The sequence below is a fragment of the Rhinopithecus roxellana genome, chromosome 14, assembly GCF_007565055.1.
Source record: "Rhinopithecus roxellana isolate Shanxi Qingling chromosome 14, ASM756505v1, whole genome shotgun sequence".
Classification (NCBI taxonomy): Eukaryota; Metazoa; Chordata; class Mammalia; order Primates; family Cercopithecidae; genus Rhinopithecus; species Rhinopithecus roxellana.
The window spans coordinates 47,557,451-47,578,643 of record NC_044562.1 but is presented as its reverse complement, the minus strand read 5'-3'; the positions used below and the strand labels follow the sequence as shown (position 1 = coordinate 47,578,643).

General features: G+C 35.5%; 1 protein-coding gene across 3 annotated transcripts in view; it reads left to right on the top strand.

Annotated features, from left to right (window-relative positions):
- Window positions 1–21,193, top strand: part of ITGAV (integrin subunit alpha V) — a 90,868-nt gene that overhangs the window by 27,352 nt on the left and 42,323 nt on the right. The window contains exons 3-8 of one of the 3 annotated variants that reach the window (XM_010370303.2): window positions 4,572–4,663; window positions 7,760–7,874; window positions 13,420–13,481; window positions 16,260–16,305; window positions 19,333–19,458; window positions 20,318–20,362. In XM_010370303.2, coding sequence (XP_010368605.2) covers window positions 4,572–4,663; window positions 7,760–7,874; window positions 13,420–13,481; window positions 16,260–16,305; window positions 19,333–19,458; window positions 20,318–20,362 — 486 coding nt within the window. Of the gene's footprint in view, window positions 1–4,571; window positions 4,664–7,759; window positions 7,875–13,419; window positions 13,482–16,259; window positions 16,306–19,332; window positions 19,459–20,317; window positions 20,363–21,193 lie in introns of those variants that run through there. The other 2 variants (XM_010370304.2, XM_030916367.1) reach the window with 2 other exon arrangements.

The window sequence follows — 21,193 nt, the reverse complement described above, 5'->3', positions numbered from 1 at the left end:
GCTTCTGTCCTCAAGCATGCAGTCATAGGAGTTTGATAAAATGCAAATGACAAGTTTGAAAACCTGGCAAAACAGACATGAAATTTTCAAGTCTCTAGTGATTTACTTGCTTATTAATTTCAAGTTTCTCTAGCAAAATTTTCCTCTGTATTTTTGAAAGTGGTAGTACAGAGCCGTATGTTAATTTACATAATACAGAGCAATTTCTTCTCAACTTTATTAGAGAGATTTAAAGATTATTAAATAAATGATATTTAAGATTTAAGTTATTTAAATACTTTTATTTATTTAGATAATTAAATAAAATTATTTTATTGTGTGAGATACTCTTTTTTCTTTTTTATTTATCTGGGTGAACAGAGCTAATCTTCCAATGGCTTTTGTGATTATGGACAGAAATCTTGGTATTCTTGGCTGTTGCCTGCAAAAGCATTTCTTCCAGCCCTTGAGTTTCTGTGGTTGTCTGTGTCCTGTTTCCTTTTCAAGTGTGTCAGCATAGTCCAGGCCATCTGAGGAGGTTCAATATCATTATAAATGCTGACTTCAGGGCTGTGATTCAGAATATTTACTTCACTCATGTGCCTCAGGATAGCTGCCAGGCCATGAATGACCTTCTTGTCAGTTTATCTGGAGAGCAGGCTTTCTTTTGCTTTCTCTTCACCCACTCTGTTTGTACTTCCTCTGGCTGAAACTTCTATGTAATGTTGAATCAAGGATTTTAAGACTTGGTCTCCAGAAGAACAATTTTGATTAGTAAAGAAAAACTTCCTAATGAGCAAACTTCTTAAAAAGATGGTAACATGAGCTTGTAACTCTGTTGCAGCTGAAGGCATTGAAAGCAGTGGATGATGTTTTTCTTTTTGAAGACCATTGACTAAGTTTTGGGTGCCAATGTATGCCAGTGCATTATATCCAGTTATACTGGACTACTTTGGTTTCCAAAAAGATATGTCAAATTCGTACTGATTTTGCATGAATTTTCTAGCTTAAGCTAACCCTGATGTCCTCAAAGACAGATATCCATAGCTGTTATGGGAAGGGATGTTTTTGATACTTTTTTAAAGAAATAGGAAACAGAACATGGTAGCTCTGCAGGCCTATGCTGCTTGACAGTGCCCAGCAGCATCTTGTGCCACCATATACAAGTTTAAAGAGATGTAACATTTGTTAAGAAAAACAGTCATGGAGGTAAATTTTCAAAGTGGTAGGGAGAGATTGGATAACCTTTAATAAAGAATAAATTTCACTTTTCAGGAATATAATAATTGAGAAAAAATACTTAGCATAGAAGGCAACTCAGAAATCCCATAAAGCCCATTCTTACCATGGCATAAACGCTCTTGACAAAAGTGGGAATGTAAATTAATACAGCTACTATGGAGTACAGTACGGAGGTTCTTCTAAAACTACAAATGAAACTACCATATGATCTGGCAATCCCACTACTAGGTATTTATCCAAAGGAAAGGAAATCAGTATGTCAAAGAGACATCTGTGTCCCGTGTTTTTTGGAACACTGTACATAATCACCAAGATATGGAATCAGTTCAGGTGTCTAACAAGAGATGAATAGATAAAACATGGTGTGTACATATATATGTGTGTGTATACATTATTTTATATATATATATAATGTATATATATTCCTGTCTGTGTTCAGGAATATGTATATACAGTGGAAAAATGGTGTGTGTGTGTGTTCAGCCATAAAAAGAATGAAGTCCTGTCATTTATGGCAACATGGATGGAACTGGAGGGTACTATGTTAAGTGAAATAAGCCAGGAACAGAAAATTAAACACTGTGTGTTTTCACTCATAGGTGGAAGCTAAGAAAAAGTTGATGTCATAGAAGTAAAATGTAGAAGATACTAGAGGCTGGGAAAGGTAGAGAGAATGGCGGCAAAATTACAGCTGGATAGGAGGAGTAAGTTCTAGTGTTTTCTACCACTGTAGGATTATTATAGTTAAAAATAATGTATTATCTAATTTCGAATAGGTAGAAGGAAGGAATCGAATGTTCCCAACACAAAAAAGTACTAAATGTTCAAGGTGATGAACATGCTGATTACACTGACCTGATAAGTATAGATTATATGTATTGAAACATCACTATGTACCCCTTGAATATGCAAAATTATTATATATCAATTAAGGAAAAAAGGCTCTTGGCCAGGCAAGGTGGCTCATGCCTGCAATTCCAGCACTTTGGGAGACTGAGGTGGGCAGATCACCTGAGGTCACGAGTTCAAGACGAGCCTGGCTGGCATGGTGAAACCCTGTCTCTACTGAAAGTACAAAAAATTAGCTGGGCGTGGTGGCATGCGCCTGTAATCCCAGCTACTCGGCAGGCAGAGGCAGGAGAATCTCTTGTACCCGGGAGGCGGAGGTTGCAGTGAGCTGAGATCGTGCCACTACACTCCAGCGTGGGCGACAGAGCAAGACTCTGTCTCAAAAAAAAAGAAAAAGAAGAAAAGGCTCTTGATAACCACTCCCTTCCTGATCATTCTCTGTAGTTACAGTGAACAACTCACAATTCTCTTAAAAAATTCAAGATTATCCACTCTTCTGTGAATAGAGAAACACACCTGAATTTTCAGTTAGGATTTGAATCCAGAGTGGAGGGAATAAAGTTTCTAGGCAAGAGGACCTCAGACCCAAATGCCTGCAGGTGGGAATAAGCATGACTTGTTTCAGAGACTAGGGATGAGGGATAAGAGTATTCTTTCACATAAAAATAAGTGTATCAGCCAGGCATGGTGGCTCACACCTGTAATCTCAGCACTTTGGGAGGCTGAGGCAGGTTGACCTTGAGCTCAGGTGGTCAAGACTAGCCTGGACAACATGATGAAACCCTGTTTCTACAGAAAGAACAAAAATTAGCCAGGCATGGCGGCATGCATCTGTAGACCCAGCTTCTCTGGAGGCTGAAGTGGGAGGATCACTTGAGCGTAGGAGGTTGAGGCTACAGTGAACTGTGATCACACTACTGCCCTCCAAAAATAGAAATATTCCTAAATTTGAAATTGAGGGATATGTAGGGGATTGATTAAATAAAGTATTCTGTGGCTATTTAATAGGATACTACACAGCAATGAAAATGATATTATAGGTCTGCCTTTATAAGTGGCTTATTAAGCATTATAATGATAAGTTTACTGTTATCTTAAATATTGATTTAATATCTGTTTTACATATAAAAACATGCATATATTCATGAAACAAGTCTTTAGGATAGATAGTAATGTGTTAACAGAGGTCATTTCTTTATAATGGGGTTGTGGTATTTAGATTTATCTTTATATATGGCTTTGTTTTATGTTTTGGTTTGTTTTGTAATGAATAAGACTTTTATAGTTAAAGTAAATACAATAAAGTGTTAAAAAGGTGAGAAGGTACCATTAGTCTTGTACATATATTTTGTACTATTGATTACTATGTCTTAAATATTATTTTGAAAATTTTCAAACCTGTAAAAATTTGAATTTCAGTAATACAATGAACAATGAACAATACACTGTTCACCTAGCTTCACCTATTGTTGCAGACATTGTTACACTTAACCCCTAAATACTTCAGCATGTATCGCCTATAAACTAGGACATTTTCTTATGTAACTACAATATAGTCATCACATATTAGAAACAAATCATTATTATGAATAATGTAATATTAACAATGTAATTATTGCTGAATTATACATTATTACTGTTATCTAGTTCACAATTCACATTTCCACATTTATCCCAATAAAGTCCTTGTAACTTTGAAAAAACTTATTTGGACATAAAATTCAATCAGAGATCACATCTTACATTTGGTTGCCATGCCTTAGTGGTCTCTTTTAATCTAGAAGTGTTTCCTACTCATTTTGTCTTCCACGATATTGACATTTTTGAGTACTATCCCAGGTGTGCTGTAGGCAAATATACTTGTATTGGTAAGAATATAGTGATGTTTGGTCTATCCCAATGCATCATTTTGTTTTTGACACTGGAGTTTTAGTGTACAGAAATAATTTTCTCAATAGTGAGGACTGAAGTAATAAAAATAAGTGTTTGATTGGAGTGTGCCATATTGAACTCTTTTTTCTACCAACCAAATCAGGTTTCCTGGATTCTAATTCTTGCATTGTTATGTCACAGGCACAGGTCTCAGTCTTGTCTTTTATAGCATTTTACACAAAAGTGTTTCATACCATTTAATTTTCATAAATATCTTTATGCCCTACAGAAAGAACTTCTGGGAATAGATGATCATATGTATTTGTTTAATAATTAATTATCTAACTGTTGAGCAACTGGAAAACTATTTACAATTGCTTTTTCAATCATGTATTATGATAATTAATGGGACTAATAATAACACCGAGGCACTTCTGGGTTATCATGTATTCTATGTTTCTGATTAGTTGAAAGTCTCTAGTGTATATAAAGTATATATGAGAAAAATAAACAGTGGAGTATTTGATTAATCAAAGGTGTACTATTTCTCAACCTGGCTGGATAAAAATAAACTGTTATGTTAAGAACAGTATATTTTGGGTCTTACTACTCACAATATTCTTTTTTAGGCAATAGAGATTATGCCAAGGACGATCCATTGGAATTTAAGTCCCATCAGTGGTTTGGAGCATCTGTGAGGTCGAAACAAGATAAAATTTTGGTAAGTCTTCTGGATATTTATTCACAGGTGAGTTTAGTCAGTTTATGTAGAGACACAGGAGGTTTTATATTTTCAAGCTGATAGTAAAATTCAGTATGCTCAAGGGTGCAAGGTATAACAACATAAGACAGCTCTGATCAAAGGCCACTCTGTCCAAAGAGGCCATCTCTCTTGCCCTTCTTGAACAGGCTTTCACTTCTTTTCACCCTCATTCCTACTTTGTTTTACCTGCCCCACTTGATAGTTCCTATCAGTTTATTTCCACCCAGCCAAGTATAGGAATAGTGTGGCTTTGGTTAACAAATGCTTTACTACTTCCTCTCTTTCTCTCTCCTTTTTTTTTCCCCTGAGATGGAGTCTTGCTCTGTCACCCAGTGCAGTGGTGCTGTCTCGGCTCACTGCAACCTCCGCCTCCCAGGGTCAAGCAATTCTCCTGCTGCAGCCTCCCAAGTAGCTGGGATTACAGGCATCTGCCACCATGCCTGACTAATTTTTGTATTTTTAGTAGAGACAAGGTTTTGCCATGTTGACCAGGCTGGTCTCTAACTCTTGACCTCAGGTGATCCGCCCACCTCGGCCTCCCAAAGTGCTGGGATTACAGGCCTGAGCCACCAAGCCCGGCCACTTCTCTTTGAAAATACAACATGATGTTGAAGTGGGATACAGAACAAAGAAAAAAAAAGTAACAACCTTCCTTCGCCTCATCTCCCCCTATGCTGCTGTCCATTCCTCTGCTCCTCTTCTCAGACACTTTCTGAAATGTTTTCTATGGTAGCCATCCTAGTTCTTTACTTCACATTCCCTTTCCTATGTCACCATTGACTTTCAGGTCACTGAAATTCACTAGCATTTATATATATGTACATACATACATACCATTATGTTTTGTTTTCTCTGCTGGTATTTATTTTTATCTTTCTTGCACTCTCAGCATTATTCAGAATAGTCAACATCCCTTTTTTTTTTTTTTAACTAAATTTTTCTTCTCTTGGTTTCTGTGAACTGTATTTTCCTGGTTTTTCTCCTATCTTACTGGCTGCTCTTTTGTAGTCTCCTTTAATGGCTCCTCTTCCATTCAATTTCCAAATATTGGGGTGTCCTTGATCTCTATGTAGCTTCCTTTGCTTCTTCTAACTACAACTTTTACCTAGAGGTTCCTAGTCTCTCCTATGGCTGTAAGTATAATCCCCAAATCTATTATCTCTAGCTTTTAATTCTCCCTGGACCCTTTAAGTCGTATTTCCAGACTACCTATTTGGCTTCCAAATGAATGTGGCCAAAATAGGACTCTTGTTTCCTTCCATGAAAGAAGAAAAACGAATAAAAAGCTATTATATATATATACATATATATATAATATATATATATATTTCCCAGTTTATTAGGAGGCCTAATTTTCCGCCCTATTCACTAGTGAGCACTCGCAATCTGTCTCAAAAATATATCTCACATTTATCAGTAGATCTACATGTCCGCTCTTTCTACCCTGCAACAAGCCACCATCATTACCCCCTTGGACCAATGCAATGGCTCTTCTCATCCTGCTGCTGCTTCTCTTACCCTAACTGCAAGAAGGACCAGAGTGAACCAGAGCATTTTACCTTGATTAAAACAGTCAAGTGGCTTTCTATCACTCTCTGAATAAGTATGATAAGCTCATACTGTCTTAAAAACATCTCCAAAAACAAGTCACTGGCTATGTCTTTGGCCTCCTCTCACTCCATCTTACATACTAAAGCCAGGCTTGTCTTTATTTCTTCCACATTCCAAATCATTTCAGTTAGTGCCTTAGTGTTTGTGTTCCCTCTGCTTGTATTAGTTGTCTTTATGATTTCTACTTGGCTAGCCCTTTGTCATTCAGATTTCAGCTTTAATTTAATTTCCTCAGAGACCACTCTTCCTATTTTAATTATTTACATACTATTTATTATTGCCTTTATTTTTTCATCTAATTATGCTGCATAGGATTTACTTAGGAGGTGAAGTTTCAGCAGACTTTAAAGGATGTGCCACATTTCAGCAATTGGAGGTGAAGGATTGGGTTAAATGTGGAGATATTCTAGGCAGAAAGAGGTGCAAAGCAGGAGTAAGCAAAAGGAGCAGGCTACCCACTCTGGAACATCAAGTACGTGTAGAGAAGTAGCTGCTATGACCTACTTTCACTGTTTTCAGGGTACATATAGAATAAGTCAGTACTGGTGTTCTGCAGTGCTTATGTTAGCACTTTGCTTCAAAAAGTGTTATAGAAAACCAATTAAACCTTTTTCACTAAATGAATTGTTACACATTTGGTAGATTACTATGCTGTTAAAGCATTCATTACTCTGCTACTCTACGTGATATTTCAATCTAGAATGCTGAAAACAAAAAGGTCAGTTTTATTGGAAAGTAAGTAAATACTGCACATTCTTTTGCTCTCTTAATAAATTATTTGCTGTATAATTTAGGGGATATATTCCATATGCATGAGTGTTACTTAGTTCAAAACCTAATTTGGTCTCTACCTTTAGCATAGCATATTGCATCAAGAAATATACTACCTGAAATAACAATTTTTCTAACTATTTTGAAAAAAAATTTGGACCACAAATATGGCCTTCAGAATAATGTGAGACAAAGACTTCTTTTAAAATCTTTATTTACCACTATGGTAAGGAATTTAAGGTATAGGATAGGTTTGATTAATTTCTATGAATGCTTTGCAAGTTGGCCAGGTGTGGTGGGTGTGTTAGCTTACAGCTAGCATGTTGGGAGGCTGAGGCAGGAGGATTGCTTGAGTTCAGTTAGAGACCAGCCTGGGAAACATAGTGAGATCGCGTTTCTACAAAAAATTTTAGAAAATTAGCCAGGCATGGTGGCATTCACATGTGGTCCCATGCCACATGCTACTCAAGAGGGTAAGGCCAATTACTTGAGCTCAGGGGTTCAAGGCTGCAGCAAGCCATGATCACGTCACTGCACTCCAGCCTGGGCAACAGACTGAGACCCCATCTCAAAAAAAGAGAAAGTGGTGTTATATTCTGAAGTAGTATAGAGCATCTGAAACACTAAATTTTTAGAAAATCTTTATGTCATGGACTAAACCTTTGATTTTAGGCCTGTGCCCCATTGTACCATTGGAGGACTGAGTTGAAACAGGAGCGAGAGCCTGTTGGAACATGCTTTCTTCAAGATGGAACAAAGACTGTTGAGTATGCTCCATGCAGATCACGTATGTACAGGATATTGTACCAGCCTTTAAGAAGAGGGGTGGGAAGCCTAGTTTGTTAAAAATATGTGTGTGTGTGTGTGTGTGTGTGATTAAAACATATAGACATATTATGAGAACAAAATGAAAACAATCCTACTAAGGTAAAGAGATTACAAATGTGAAGTAAACAGGTTTACTTTTTCTAAGAACTCATTTTCATCTTCCTTCATTCGTATATGATTTTAAGAACCTGTATTTTTGATGACTAATAGTCAAAAGATGCTCATTTGAGCTTCTCTAACAGAGAAGATGTGGACCCTACAACCAAAGATTCTGATTCAGTAGCTCTAGGTCAGGCCTGGGTACCTGAATTTTTAACAGACTCTGCAAGGCAATTCTGATACCAAAGTTTGAGAACTCCTGCTTTATACTAATAATGATGTCAAAAATAAAAAATATTATGTCTTAAAGAGCCAAAGTTTATATAGGAAGATGAACATTGAACTCAGGAGTCTTGACTCTGAATTTTCCTGCTCTTAATCAGAGTTTCTTTGTTAACCTGCTACCAAGCCCACCCCTTTTTGGTGATCCAGAGGATTTTATGCTCTTTGCTAATATTACTTGAAATTTCAAAAGGAATTAATATCATGACTAAAGATGACTTGAAGCAATTATAATTTTGATTATGCTTTTCCAAAATCTGTACATCCTCTTCTCTTTGGAGATTCCAATCCTTTTGTGCCCCGCTACTCTTTGCTGAATTAGCTACTACTTTAGATCTTCCTTATACCAGAAGCATAAAAATAGATTACTGAAATGTGGTATAGAGTTTATGCCTAGAGCCCTTAGGCCATTATTTTTTGTGTTCCACTGGTCACCACATAGTTTATTAGAGAAAATTAGTAACAAATGCACAACATGTAAGACTCTTACTCCTATATTTGTTTTGTCCATGTTAGGTGACATGTGACACTAGGTCAAAGGGACTGTTCTGTCTTCCAAATTCTAAGTAGTTAAAACTACGGGAGACTGCAGATTATTTCAATAAACAGTTATTTTCTTAGCCCAACACTTTGATCCTACCTATTATAAGTGGGAAGTGAACATTAAAAGAGTGATACCTACCCAAATCTGTATTGTTTGTTAGGAAAGAGAAAAAATTAGGTTAGAAAGCATACACTGCACAGGATGAGGGAAATTGAGGCTTTATCCTCAGGGCTTGGATGCCATCTGTACTGCCATCTTTATGTTGGTATTTTGGTTATGGTACTGTCATCTTTGGTAGTAGGTAGAGAATCTGAAGATTAAATTTGTATTTTTAATTTCTTTATTGCAAAAATGTTCCTATTTGAGAAGATAATTTAATAGCTATGAAGAATGAGTTAACCCTTGTATGCCAGGTTTGTTATTTATTACTTATATGATGTACACACACACACAATACACCCTTATTTTCATCTGATGCATGTGGGAACTGAGAATCACATAGTTGAGGCAATTTTATTTCCACATCTCATGGGGTTAAGAGTGGGGACATTCTGGGCAGAAAGAGGTGCAAAGAAGCAGGAGTAAGCAAAAGGAGCAAGCCACCCACTCTGGAGCATCAAGTACGTGCAGAGAAGTAGCTGCTATGACTGACTTTCACTATTTTCAGGGTACATATAGAATAGGTCAGTGTTGAAGTTCTGAATGGTCAAATGAGGATTTAAACCTAAGTTTGTCTATTCCAAAAGAACCTTTCCTCTACATTATTCACAATAGAAAATGTTTTCCATTTCAGTTGCTTCTGTATTAAGCGCAGCTTTTCTATAAAGAATACCTCCTGCTTTCATGACCTAGGTTTGAATAATTCCTGATATATAAGAATACATGGAAATCTCCTGAAAACATGCATTCTAATGATGATTCCCTTGTTCACAGAATGCTCTTATTTGGTTTAGGCACAGAAAGTATAAAGTCATTTAAAGCTATATTTTCTTTTTTTTTTTTTTTTTTTTTTTTTTGAGACGGAGTCTCACTCTGTCACCCAGGCTGGAGTGCAGTGGCCGGATTTCAGCTCACTGCAAGCTCCGCCTCCCGGGTTTACGTCATTCTCCTGCCTCAGCCTCCAGAGTAGCTGGGAATACAGGCGCCCGCCACCTCGCCCAGCTAATTTTTTGTATTTTTTTTAGTAGAGAGGGGGTTTCACCGTGTTAGCCAGGATGGTCTCGATCTGCTGACCTCGTGATCCGCCCGTCTCGGCCTCCCAAAGTGCTGGGATTACAGGCTTGAGCCACCGCGCCCGGCCAAAGCTATATTTTCTAAAGTATCCAAATCAGGTCAATGAACTTTGGCTTGTGGGCCTCTTTTTGTGAATGAAGTTTTATTGGAATACAGCCACACCCATTTGTTGATGTGTTATCTGTAATGATCTAGTAGAGTTCTGAGAGTTGAGTTGCTACACTATGAGCCTAAAATATTTACTGTTCGACTTTTTACAGGAAAAGTTTGCTGAACCCTGATCTAAATAATAAAACCTGAAATCTTAGGGAAAGCTTAAAGAACAATCTCAAAAAACAAAAAAGCAAAGTGCATGCCTTTGTTTCTAATAGGCCTGGCGCTTTCAGTAACCCTTGATTATTGTACATGCTTTTTGATTCAACCTTTGAAATATTAAACCACCTATAATAGGCCTAAATTGTGAAGGGCATCTTGTTTGGAGAAGAAGACTTAGGAGTGGAAGTCTGAGAACCTGGGTTATATTCTGATTTTCTGCTGACAATCCACCTATAGCTGTGGGTAATTCACCTAACCACTCTGGGCCTTTGTTTCATCATTGGTAAAACACCAATTCACACAAAAAATTTCAGAGATATAAATTTAGTGTTTTTTTATCTGTTTCATACTTCAGTAAATTATGCAAACCAATAATTGGTTTTATGAGGTGGTGTCAGTTTTGTGGGACTACATTGCTAACTTCTTAGTAACTTTGCTTGTCTTGGTGGCAGATTGTGGGTTGTTTTGTTTATTTGTTTGTTTGCTTTTGGGTTTTTTCTTTTTGTTTGTTTGTTTTGGTGGTTTGGTTAGTTGGTTTGTTCTGTTTTTAACCTGACTTATATGGACATCCTGGATAAGGAATTTCACTGTCTGTCACTAACTTACCTTATTACTGATTACATTTGCTTTCAGCTTTTTCATAACTGCATGATAAAACCTCAACTCTTAGGAAAAGCATAAAAAACAACCTCAAAAAACAAAAAAACCAAGTTACTTAGGGAAATTAAGTAACTCAACCATGGCCAACCAGCTAGTAAATGAGAGTATAGACCTGACCCCACGCGTGTCTACACCCCTACACTGCACTGTCTGAAATCAACAATGTACTTATCATTTCCTGAGCAATGACAAAGGACATTATGCAGTAGACCAGATGTTCTTCTGTTCTAAATTGCCTAGCCACGAATCATATGATGCCAATACCCTTTCAACTCCATGCTCAGACTGAATCTTCTGTTCCTTCTGTGTGCTTTCTGATGCTAATATTATTTGAACATAGATTTTTCTCAGTAATGATTTCTAGTTGGCTTTTCCTTTCCTTTCCCTTTGTCATTACTCAGGGAATGATAAAGATACTACTGATTTAAGACAGTGCAGTGTAGTGTTATAGGCACCTCCGGATTCAAGTCCCACTCTCTTATTTACTAGCTGGTTGGCTATGGTCAAGTTACCTAATTTGCCTAAGCATCAGTTCCATTATCTGTACAAATTATTGAGTAATAATAGTTTCTCTCATAGGATTGGTATAAAGACTTAAAAAAGATGATGTCATGTAAAATGCTTTAGCATAATACCTGACTCAGAGTAAAGGCTTAATAAACCCTAGCTGATCTTACTGTCAGAACCAATAATATTACTATTTGTAATGTCATTACCAGACCTAACAAGTGGGAGAAGTGTTAACCATCCGCAGGAATAAGTACCAGAGCCTGCACCAAAATAGTTTATATTCAACATAAAGTCTTTAAATTGGCAAAAGCACTCAGTTTAATATATACCTGTTAAGAAAATTTTAAGGGACAGTCATGCTTTTTAACTGGATATTCTGGGAAACCAAATAAAGCAGATAATTGTACAGTATGATAATCAAAAAAAGGATGTCTTTATAAATAGCTTGAAATAGTTCCCCCAGATGCAACTCGAATAAAGGAAATAAATAGCTGACTTGCTCTAACTTGAGGTTAGAGCAGAATTCCTTAGTCTGATTCACTGGACGCTGGAAACCCCAGCCCCACATTTTCCCACTCCCTCTTGGTTAGAAAACTTTACGTTGGTTTAGCATTATACTCTTGAGGCTATTTTCTTTAAAAAAAAAAAAAAAAAACTTTAAAAAAATTTAGATATTAAATATGTAATCTTTGGGCAGTTTCCAGGCTTTAAAAATGGGTTCAAAATTTCTGATGGGATTATTTGGCAGAAGTCCTTAGAAGTTTGTCCTTATGACTGAAAACAGATATTTTTGGTTCCTGTATTTGGGTGGCAAATAAAGTAACAGTACAACTTTTTAATGTATTTGTAACATTGGCCACAGTAAGTCTTTGATAACTGAAGGATAGTGTTTTCCATTGTTCTCTGTTATCCTCAAAGTAAATTAAGGGGGAAGTGTTCAGATTCATCCTTACATGTGTTCTAGGTACTGTATTGCTCATGATTAAAATTAATTTAAATTAATTGTCTGATTTCTCAGAATTAGTCCCTTTCTGTGAGAACTACTAAGAAGGGAACAACTACACAAGAGCAAAACTATTGAGCCTACTATGGTTGGAAAATACCTGAAAGTGTCATGAAAAGATGGTTACTTTAATTAGATCTCCATACTAAACATGTGAGGAGAGCTTTATATTTTACTTTTTGAAGAGCATTAAGTTCTGGTCTCTCCATTTCCTGAAATTCTGAGCTATGTTATTCATCTTTGTTGTTGGCTATAAAATGTATGTATAGGAATGTCTGTATCTCTTTGCTGCTATTAATAATAACAAGGTCTTAGGGTAATAGGAATAAAGGAATTTCAGATCAGAACTTTTAACTTGCAGATCACAACTTGTTAGTGTTTTATGGAATCAGTGGAGTAGGTCACAACCGCAATAGTTTTTCTAAAAAAATAAAATGAAATAAAATAGAAAATGTTAGAGTGTATTCTATACAATAATACAAATATTGTTTTGTAAGATTTTAAGTTGTCTCTGTATGTTTTATACACACAATGTGTGTTGGGTTGTGATATAAATTATAATCTTTTTGTGGATTGTGGATTAAAAAAGGGTTTGAAATTTATCATTTTAGTTGGTTTCTTTGTTCTCTGGTTACTGGTTCAGGTATTTAATCTTTGTTTCCATATCTGAGTAAATGGTGCTGACAAACATGCATACTAACTCTCTTGGAATGTGGTAATAACTAAGTGCCCGAGTGAATGACCACTCTCAGAAAATAGTACGTTATCTTATGATTCTAGTGATACCAGGTTTTCTCATGTTTTGTTTTGTGTTCTTTGTTTTTGGGTTTGTGTATATTTCCAATCTTTTTATTTTAGAAGATATTGATGCTGATGGACAGGGATTTTGTCAAGGAGGATTCAGCATTGATTTTACTAAAGTAAGTTCTCATTTAAGACTGAAAGAGATTCAGACCTACCTTACTGACTGAACTGTGGTTAAAAATAAACTGGTCACTCAGCTCCTTTACAGCTGTTACCTCTTTAATGAAAACAGTTAATAAAACGATCCATTCATTTTGACATTCTTTGTCTTATATTATTCCCTCCCTAGTAAACATTGCTTATTTGAAATAGGGAGACATCCCCCATCACTCTGGGAATGGAGGAAAGTAGACAATCTCCTCAGTAAATGATAGGTAACTATTATGACTTAATATTAACATTTCCAGTTATATGAATTTATAGCATATTAAAGTTCTACATTTTTAATTAAAATTGTTTTTCTTACAAAAGCTGTCAATGAGAGCTTTATTACAAAATTAGAGTTACATAAAAGCTGGGAAACATGCATGTTTGCCATCTATTATGTGCCTATAGGCACTAAGTGAAGCTGACTTCACTTATGTAATGTGTAATAATTGTAAGAAATCTCATAGGCAGGGCTCTATGTATTGTTAACTAAATTAATATTCTCTTCAGAATTGATATTTTTAATCTATTTTCTGAAAATAAGAATTCCATTTAAATGTTCAAAGGTAAATTTTCTGAAGTACTTTTCTTTATTTACTTTTCTTTTGTGTGTTTATTTATTTTGGTGGTGGGGGAGTATGCACATTTTGAATATCAAATTGAGAGTATTCTTTCTAGAGAAATCTAAAAAATATGTTGATTGATTGTGTGTAGCCCTTCCTTAGAAAGCTTATATGTAGACTTTCTTAGAAATGTGAGCAAAGAGGAGTGCCTTAAATGTATGAAAACAACTGAAATTGAAATAATATGATGCATAAGAACTAATAAAGCATTTTTCTTATTTTAAAAATTTGTAGGCTGGGTGCGGTGGCTCATGCCAGTAGTCCCAGCACTTTGGGAGGCTGAGGTATGAGGATCACTTGAGCCCAGGAGACCAACCTGAGCAACATAGTGGGACACCATCTCTACAAAGAATTAAAAATTAGCCAGGCATGATGACATGTGCTTGTGGTCCCAGCTATTTGGGAGGCTAAGGCATGAGGATTGCTTGAACTGCAGTGAGTGAGGCTGCATTGAGCCATGTTCATGCCACTGCATTCCAGCCTGAGCAACAGAGCAAGACCCCGTCTCAATTTTTAAAAACAAATTATATTTTATCCATATTTGTATTTTATTTTTTTTCTTTTTTTTTTTTTTTTTTCTAGACTAGGTACTGATAATTATAGTTAGCTCTCCTTACTAGGTAATGTGTTTTTAATACTCTAAATTTCATACTATATTACTCAAAATTCGGAATGTAAGTAAGCCAGAGATAAAGTATATTAATAAATATTAGGTTTAAACTTGTATGATGGCCGGGCGCGGTGGCTCAAGCCTGTAATCCCAGCACTTTGGGAGGCCGAGACGGGCGGATCACGAGGTCAGGAGATCGAGACCATCCTGGCTAACACGGTGAAACCCCGTCTCTACTGAAAAAAAATACAAAAAACTAGCCGGGCGAGGTGGTGGGCGCCTGTAGTCCCAGCTACTCGGGAGGCTGAGGCAGGAGAATGGCGTAAACCCGGGAGGCGGAGCTTGCAGTGAGCTGAGATCCCGCCACTGCGCTCCAGCCTGGGCGACAGAGCCAGACTCCGTCTCAAAAAAAAAAAAAAAACTTGTATGATACATTTCCAAATAGGTATTATATATTTTTAAAATATATAATGTCCATCTTTTCTGTATTTATGCCTATACAACCATAACCCCAAAAGTACTCTCATACTGTGAAAGTCATTGCTAAATTAGATGTTCACTTTCTTAAACACATTTCTGAGAGAAGGGTGTCTTTTTAGGGCAGATGACTTAGAAGTGTCTTTTACATAGCCAAGGCAAAAGATTGTCTGTTGAAAGCTTGGAAGGGCTATATGTACATTTGGAGGGGAAAAAAATGTATCTTACCTCCAGCAAGAAGAGATTTCTCAAATATTGTGCTCAAACACAATATACCTAGAATTAGACACTTTTAGTTAGTTAAATGTAAGAAATGCTAGGCAAGCATAATTTGTATATGTATAATACACCCTGAAAATTTTATTCTCAACTTCACTCCTGTTTAGATCTGAGACACTAAAAGTATTTCCTTTAGCAGAAAATTATTCAGTGATTATAGAAAGAAAATTTTCTGTATATAGTCACAAATTTAATATACAAAATTAAGAAGTGACTTTAAAAAATTGTAACCTGATGATACTTTGCATTAGTACCTCATTTCAAATATGTGAAGCAGCCAAGATCCACAAGAAGTTGTATATTTTCATATATTAAATGAATACATTATAACTTCTTTTAAATTTTGTTTTAGAAAAGATACAATGAAAACCACTGAAACTGAGTTAGATGAATTTGAGATTTATGATTTTGTTTGCCTTAATATAGATTAGATAGATAGATAGATAGATAGATAGATAGATAGATAGACAGACAGACAGATACATATAAGACTCAGTGCTTTAATAGGCTGAGCTGGGAAGATTGCTTAAAGCCAGGAGTTTGAGAACAGCCTGGGTGAGGGAAGACCTTGTCTGTACGAAAAAAAAAAAAAAAAAAAAAAGGCATCTTAATTAACCTGGTAATGATATAAAGATACATTACTGTATTGTTCAGTCATATATACAAATATATATATATCTTATGTTTTTCATTGATTTCTATTTTGAGAGATACTTGTTCTTTAAATATATACCTTTTTGTTGTGTGATTTCATCTAGGCTGACAGAGTACTTCTTGGTGGTCCTGGTAGCTTTTATTGGCAAGGTAGGTTAATATTTTTTAAATTACAATTATTGACTATGTGTCACTGATTCACCTGGCTTATTGTATGCCTATGACATTTTACAAATCATTTTAAAGAAAGAAATGGAAATACAATTAAAGTATATAAACACTCCATTTTACACAGTGTTTTTTAAAAGAAGATAACATATATAATATATATTAAATGTGTATATATTCCTAGAAGAAAATAAACTAAATATTTTAAAAGTAAATATATACTTTTATGTTCAATATATTTTAAAAGTAAATATATAAAGTAATTTTAAGTAATTTATTTTTATTGTGTGTGATATATACTTCTTCATGTCTATACTCTAGGGGCCATGATACAATCGTTAGGCAGTGTGCAAAACCAATCTGTATAGGCCAACTGTGGCATTCTAAAAGTTGCAGGTTTTGAAAGTATTTTGAAGTTGCTCGTTAGGATATTTAAGTGATTATTTTCTTATTACTGATATTGAGAATGATCTCTAGGTGTTTGGGGACTTCTTAAAAATTGAAGATCTTTTGCTGGGTGCACTGGCTCATGCCTGTAATGCCAGCACTTTGGGGAGCTGATGCGGGAGGCTCACTTGAAGCCAGGAGTTCACAACCAGCCTGGGCAGCAAAGTGAGACCCTGTCTCTGCCAAAAAAATAAAAAATAAAAAAATAAAGCCAGGTGTGGTGGCCCACGCCTGTAATCCCCGCACTTTGGGAGACCAAGGTAGGCGATCACCTGAGGTCAGGAGTTAGAGACCAACCTGGCCAACATGGTGAAACCCCATCTCTACTAAAAATACACACATTAGCTGGGCATGGTGGTGTGGGCCTGTAATCCCAGCTACTCAGGAGGCTGAGGCAAGAGAATCACTTGAACCCAGGAGGAGGAAGTTATAGTGAGCCAAGATCATACCACTGTACTCCAGTCTGGGCAACAGAGAGACACTGTCTCAAAAAATATATATAAAATAAAATAAAATTAGAGGATCTTATTAGGTTTCTAAAAAATATTAAACTGGCATTGATATAAAGATACATTATTATATTATTCTTCAGTCATTCTGGGAGGCCTAATTAAATTACCATTCGAACATATGTATAACAGATTATTGCTGACAGTTTGAAAATAGATAACTAAATATTTGCTTTCTTTGTGTATCATTAGAGATATACAATTATTTATCTCATTAATATATTGTTAGTTTCTGCTAAAAAGTACTATTTATAAGTTGAACTATTTTGTATTAGCATTCTGATATTCAAGCATTGTCAGTGTTTGGAAGAATTAGAAATCCTTTGACTATATTGATTTGAAAGTTTCAAATTTTACTCTTGTATTCTACACTATGCTTTCCTGAATTGCTTCTTTGTAGAAAAACTCATGCTTGCTTTAGCCTTGTGGAGAGGGAAGCTAAAGAAGGAGATTTGCTGGAGGATGACAGGATGGAAGGAGAATAAGAAGGAATGAAAAATAGGAATAAGTGGAATGTTGAAAGGGAGGGCAAAGAAGGGAATAAAAAAAGACAAAATTCAGGCATCACAGACAGGGATCAGAATGTGATCCCTGTCTCTTTCTAAAACATAGCAAAACTGAAAAATTGGAATTTCTATGGATTATATATCTATTGGGAAATAAAATGATTTAGAAAAATTATAATTGAGTTTTACTGTTTTACAACAAAAATAGCAGTTCTAAAGTACATGTGAGAAAATAGGGGATATTAATACTTTCTAGTTAGATATAGAAATACAGATTTATTTTTCTTCTTTATTGCTGACTATGTCATTCAGTGGAGGGGAAGGAAGTATCTGATGAGGATGCCTGGGAACCAAAACTGTCAAGGAAGCTAAATTTTGTGATTCTCAGTAGGACTACTTGTTAACTTTGTCTTTTTAAGAGATATAGCTGTGAACATGTATGAACTTTTTTTTAATGCCATGGGTATTGCATAAATAAGAGTAATATTAATAAATAGGCATGTGCAATAATTAGGATACAGTAATAAATTAGGACAGAGAGGTACTATTAATATATTTATTAAAATTTTATTACAAGTTTTATGTAATATATAGCTAGCAGACTCAGTGAATTGGCAGATAGTATTTTGTTTTAATAACATTAAAATCAGCAGATGTCACCCTGGATAAGTACGTTAGAATGAATTTTTCCACAGATCTCAGAATTGTAGTTGTTAGAATGGAGAAAAGAATGTTTTATTCAGAAAAAATAGTGAATTTTCCTCTGTTCTTCGATTCAGGAAATGTTTATTGAATTTTGTATGTTCTTGGTACTGCTTAAGCCCAGATGATAAAGTAGTGATCAAGACAGAGAAAGTGTTTCTGTCCTGTAGATTCAATCTCTGTGACTGAACAGATGGGAACAGGACTGAAAATGTTAGCTGTTACACATTTCTTTCTAAAACAGCAGGAATGATAAGAGATTATTGTATCCATATTGTGGAGACAACATGTAATAAACCAGCTATCCTTTCTTGGCATGGAGGACAAGCTGGTTTTTGTGTAGTCATCTAGATTTCTTGTCTGCTTAAAACAAGGTTGTAAACGAAGGTGAACTCATCCATTCAGGTTGTTTCCTAAAGATGTTTAAATTACTAGTTAAAAAGATATCGATTGAACCAATCATTCTGATTATAAAGGTAACAGTATTGTTTCAGTGAATTTTTCATGTTTTAATGGATTAGTTGGGTGATAGCCTTTGATTTCATTATTCCATATATATAACATTGCTTTCTAGTGGTTTAAGACAAATCCTGTTTTCTTAAATTTTTATTAACAGAGACTGATTTTAAGTACTGGCTTAAACAGAAATAATTTTAAGTTAAGAATATCCATTTTCAAATTGAGTATGATCAAGGAGAATTATGTAAGGCTAATAATTAGAAGTACTAATATCTAATATTGTTTTCTTTCATGCAGGTACATTATCTGCATCATAAAATCATAAAGATCCCATTTGAAGGTTATTTATTTTATATATATATATATACATACATACTTCTTTTTAGGTCAGCTTATTTCGGATCAAGTGGCAGAAATCGTATCTAAATATGACCCCAATGTTTACAGCATCAAGTATAATAACCAATTAGCAACTCGGACTGCACAAGCTATTTTTGATGACAGTTATTTGGGTAGGTAAAACCAAAATTTGCTCATTTTTGGAATTGTGGTGTATTTGCTTTTATCTGCTTATGGTCTTTTAAGCAGAAAAATATTTTATGTGAAATAGATTAGGATTTTTAAAAACATACAGAATATACAATTTTAAATTGTTAATGAGTACTTTGGTTATGTTACATTTCAGTAATTGAAATTGAAGAGAGCAATTATTTGTGCAGTGATAATAATAATAGCTAGCTTTTAAGATATGTTTACTGTGTTCTGGGCATTCCTCAAGGTGACTTGATTTGTATTCGCTCATTTAATCCTCACGAGTCAAGCATATTGTATTATTCTCATTTTGTAGGTGAAAACACCAAGGCACTGAGATGCAAAATAACTTGCCCAAAGTCACTTGCTTGTAACTTGCTGTTCAGAGATTCAAATGGAGGCATTCTAACTCCTGAAGTTTTATTCATGATGTTAAATAAAAGTTTTGGTCTTTAGGACTTATTAACATGTGTTCTCTCTTTAAATTTCTTTCTGATATATTAAAACAAGTCATATATGACAGAAATAGTACTTGCTAAGAGAATTTATTTGTTGCTTCTTTTTGATGAATTGTAAATTTGCCGTTTTTAACAGACTCCTTTGTAAGGTTAATAAGACAATTGTAGTTTTATAATAAAAATAGCCTATTTGAGTATTTAACTCAGTTGTTTCATTTAAAATTCATGTATCATATACATATGAATCTGTTATGACTAGGGGACAAAATACTACATAATTAAAGGAGTTTCTTGAAAATATTTTCAAGGAATGCTTACTCAGCAAACCTGCTGAAGATAACTTACTTGTCCTGACGCTTCTCCCCTTTGGTTTCCTGTTTAGGTTACTCTGTGGCTGTTGGAGATTTCAATGGTGATGGCATAGATGGTATGAAGTTCTCGAACTATATCTAATCTTTAAAAAAATTAGATTAAACATTTGAAACACGTGGCATTGAAATTTTTAAACAGTTTGAGTGGCTGGGTGCTGTGGCTCAAGCCTGTAATCTCAGCACTTTGGGAGGCCAAGGCGAGTGGATCCCTTGAGCCCTGGAGTTCGAGAATAGTCTGGACAACATGGCAGAATCCAGCCTCTAGAAAAAATACAAAAATTAGCTGGGCACGGTGATGCACACCAGTGTCCAGATACTCAGGAGGCTGAGGTGGGAGGATCGCCAGAGACCAGGGAGGTTGAAACTGCCATGAGCTGTGATTGCACCTGCCACTGCACTCCAGCCTGGGTGACAGAGCCGAGACTGTCTCAAAAAAAAGAAAAAAAGAAAATGTTAAGCAATTTTAAACCATTGTTATGGAATATAACAGAAGAAATGAGAGAGATATTAGCACACTGGCGAGAGTCCAGGCTAGGTCTGTGCTAAACTTCCTCTAGTGGCTGCTGAAATTGAGACGGCTACACTTGGCTTCAGTGCCTTTCCTTTCTGCTTCTTTTTAGTCCCCAACACTGTTAGTGATTTCTTTAGCGTTTTCCTCCTTGCGTTCAGCAAATTCTTTCCTCTGGGAGAGGCTTAGTTTCTTCTTTCGTTAGGCATCCTTTGTTACCTTCTGGGCCATCTCTGTACCGTTATTATCCCATCCTCTCATTGTCCATCCATCTTCCTTCAGAGCTCCATTTAGGAATCACAGTCTTTACCAGATTTTGATCACATTTCTGTGCCACAGCCACATCTACCCCTCTTCAGTTTGCTCTGTATTATTTTTC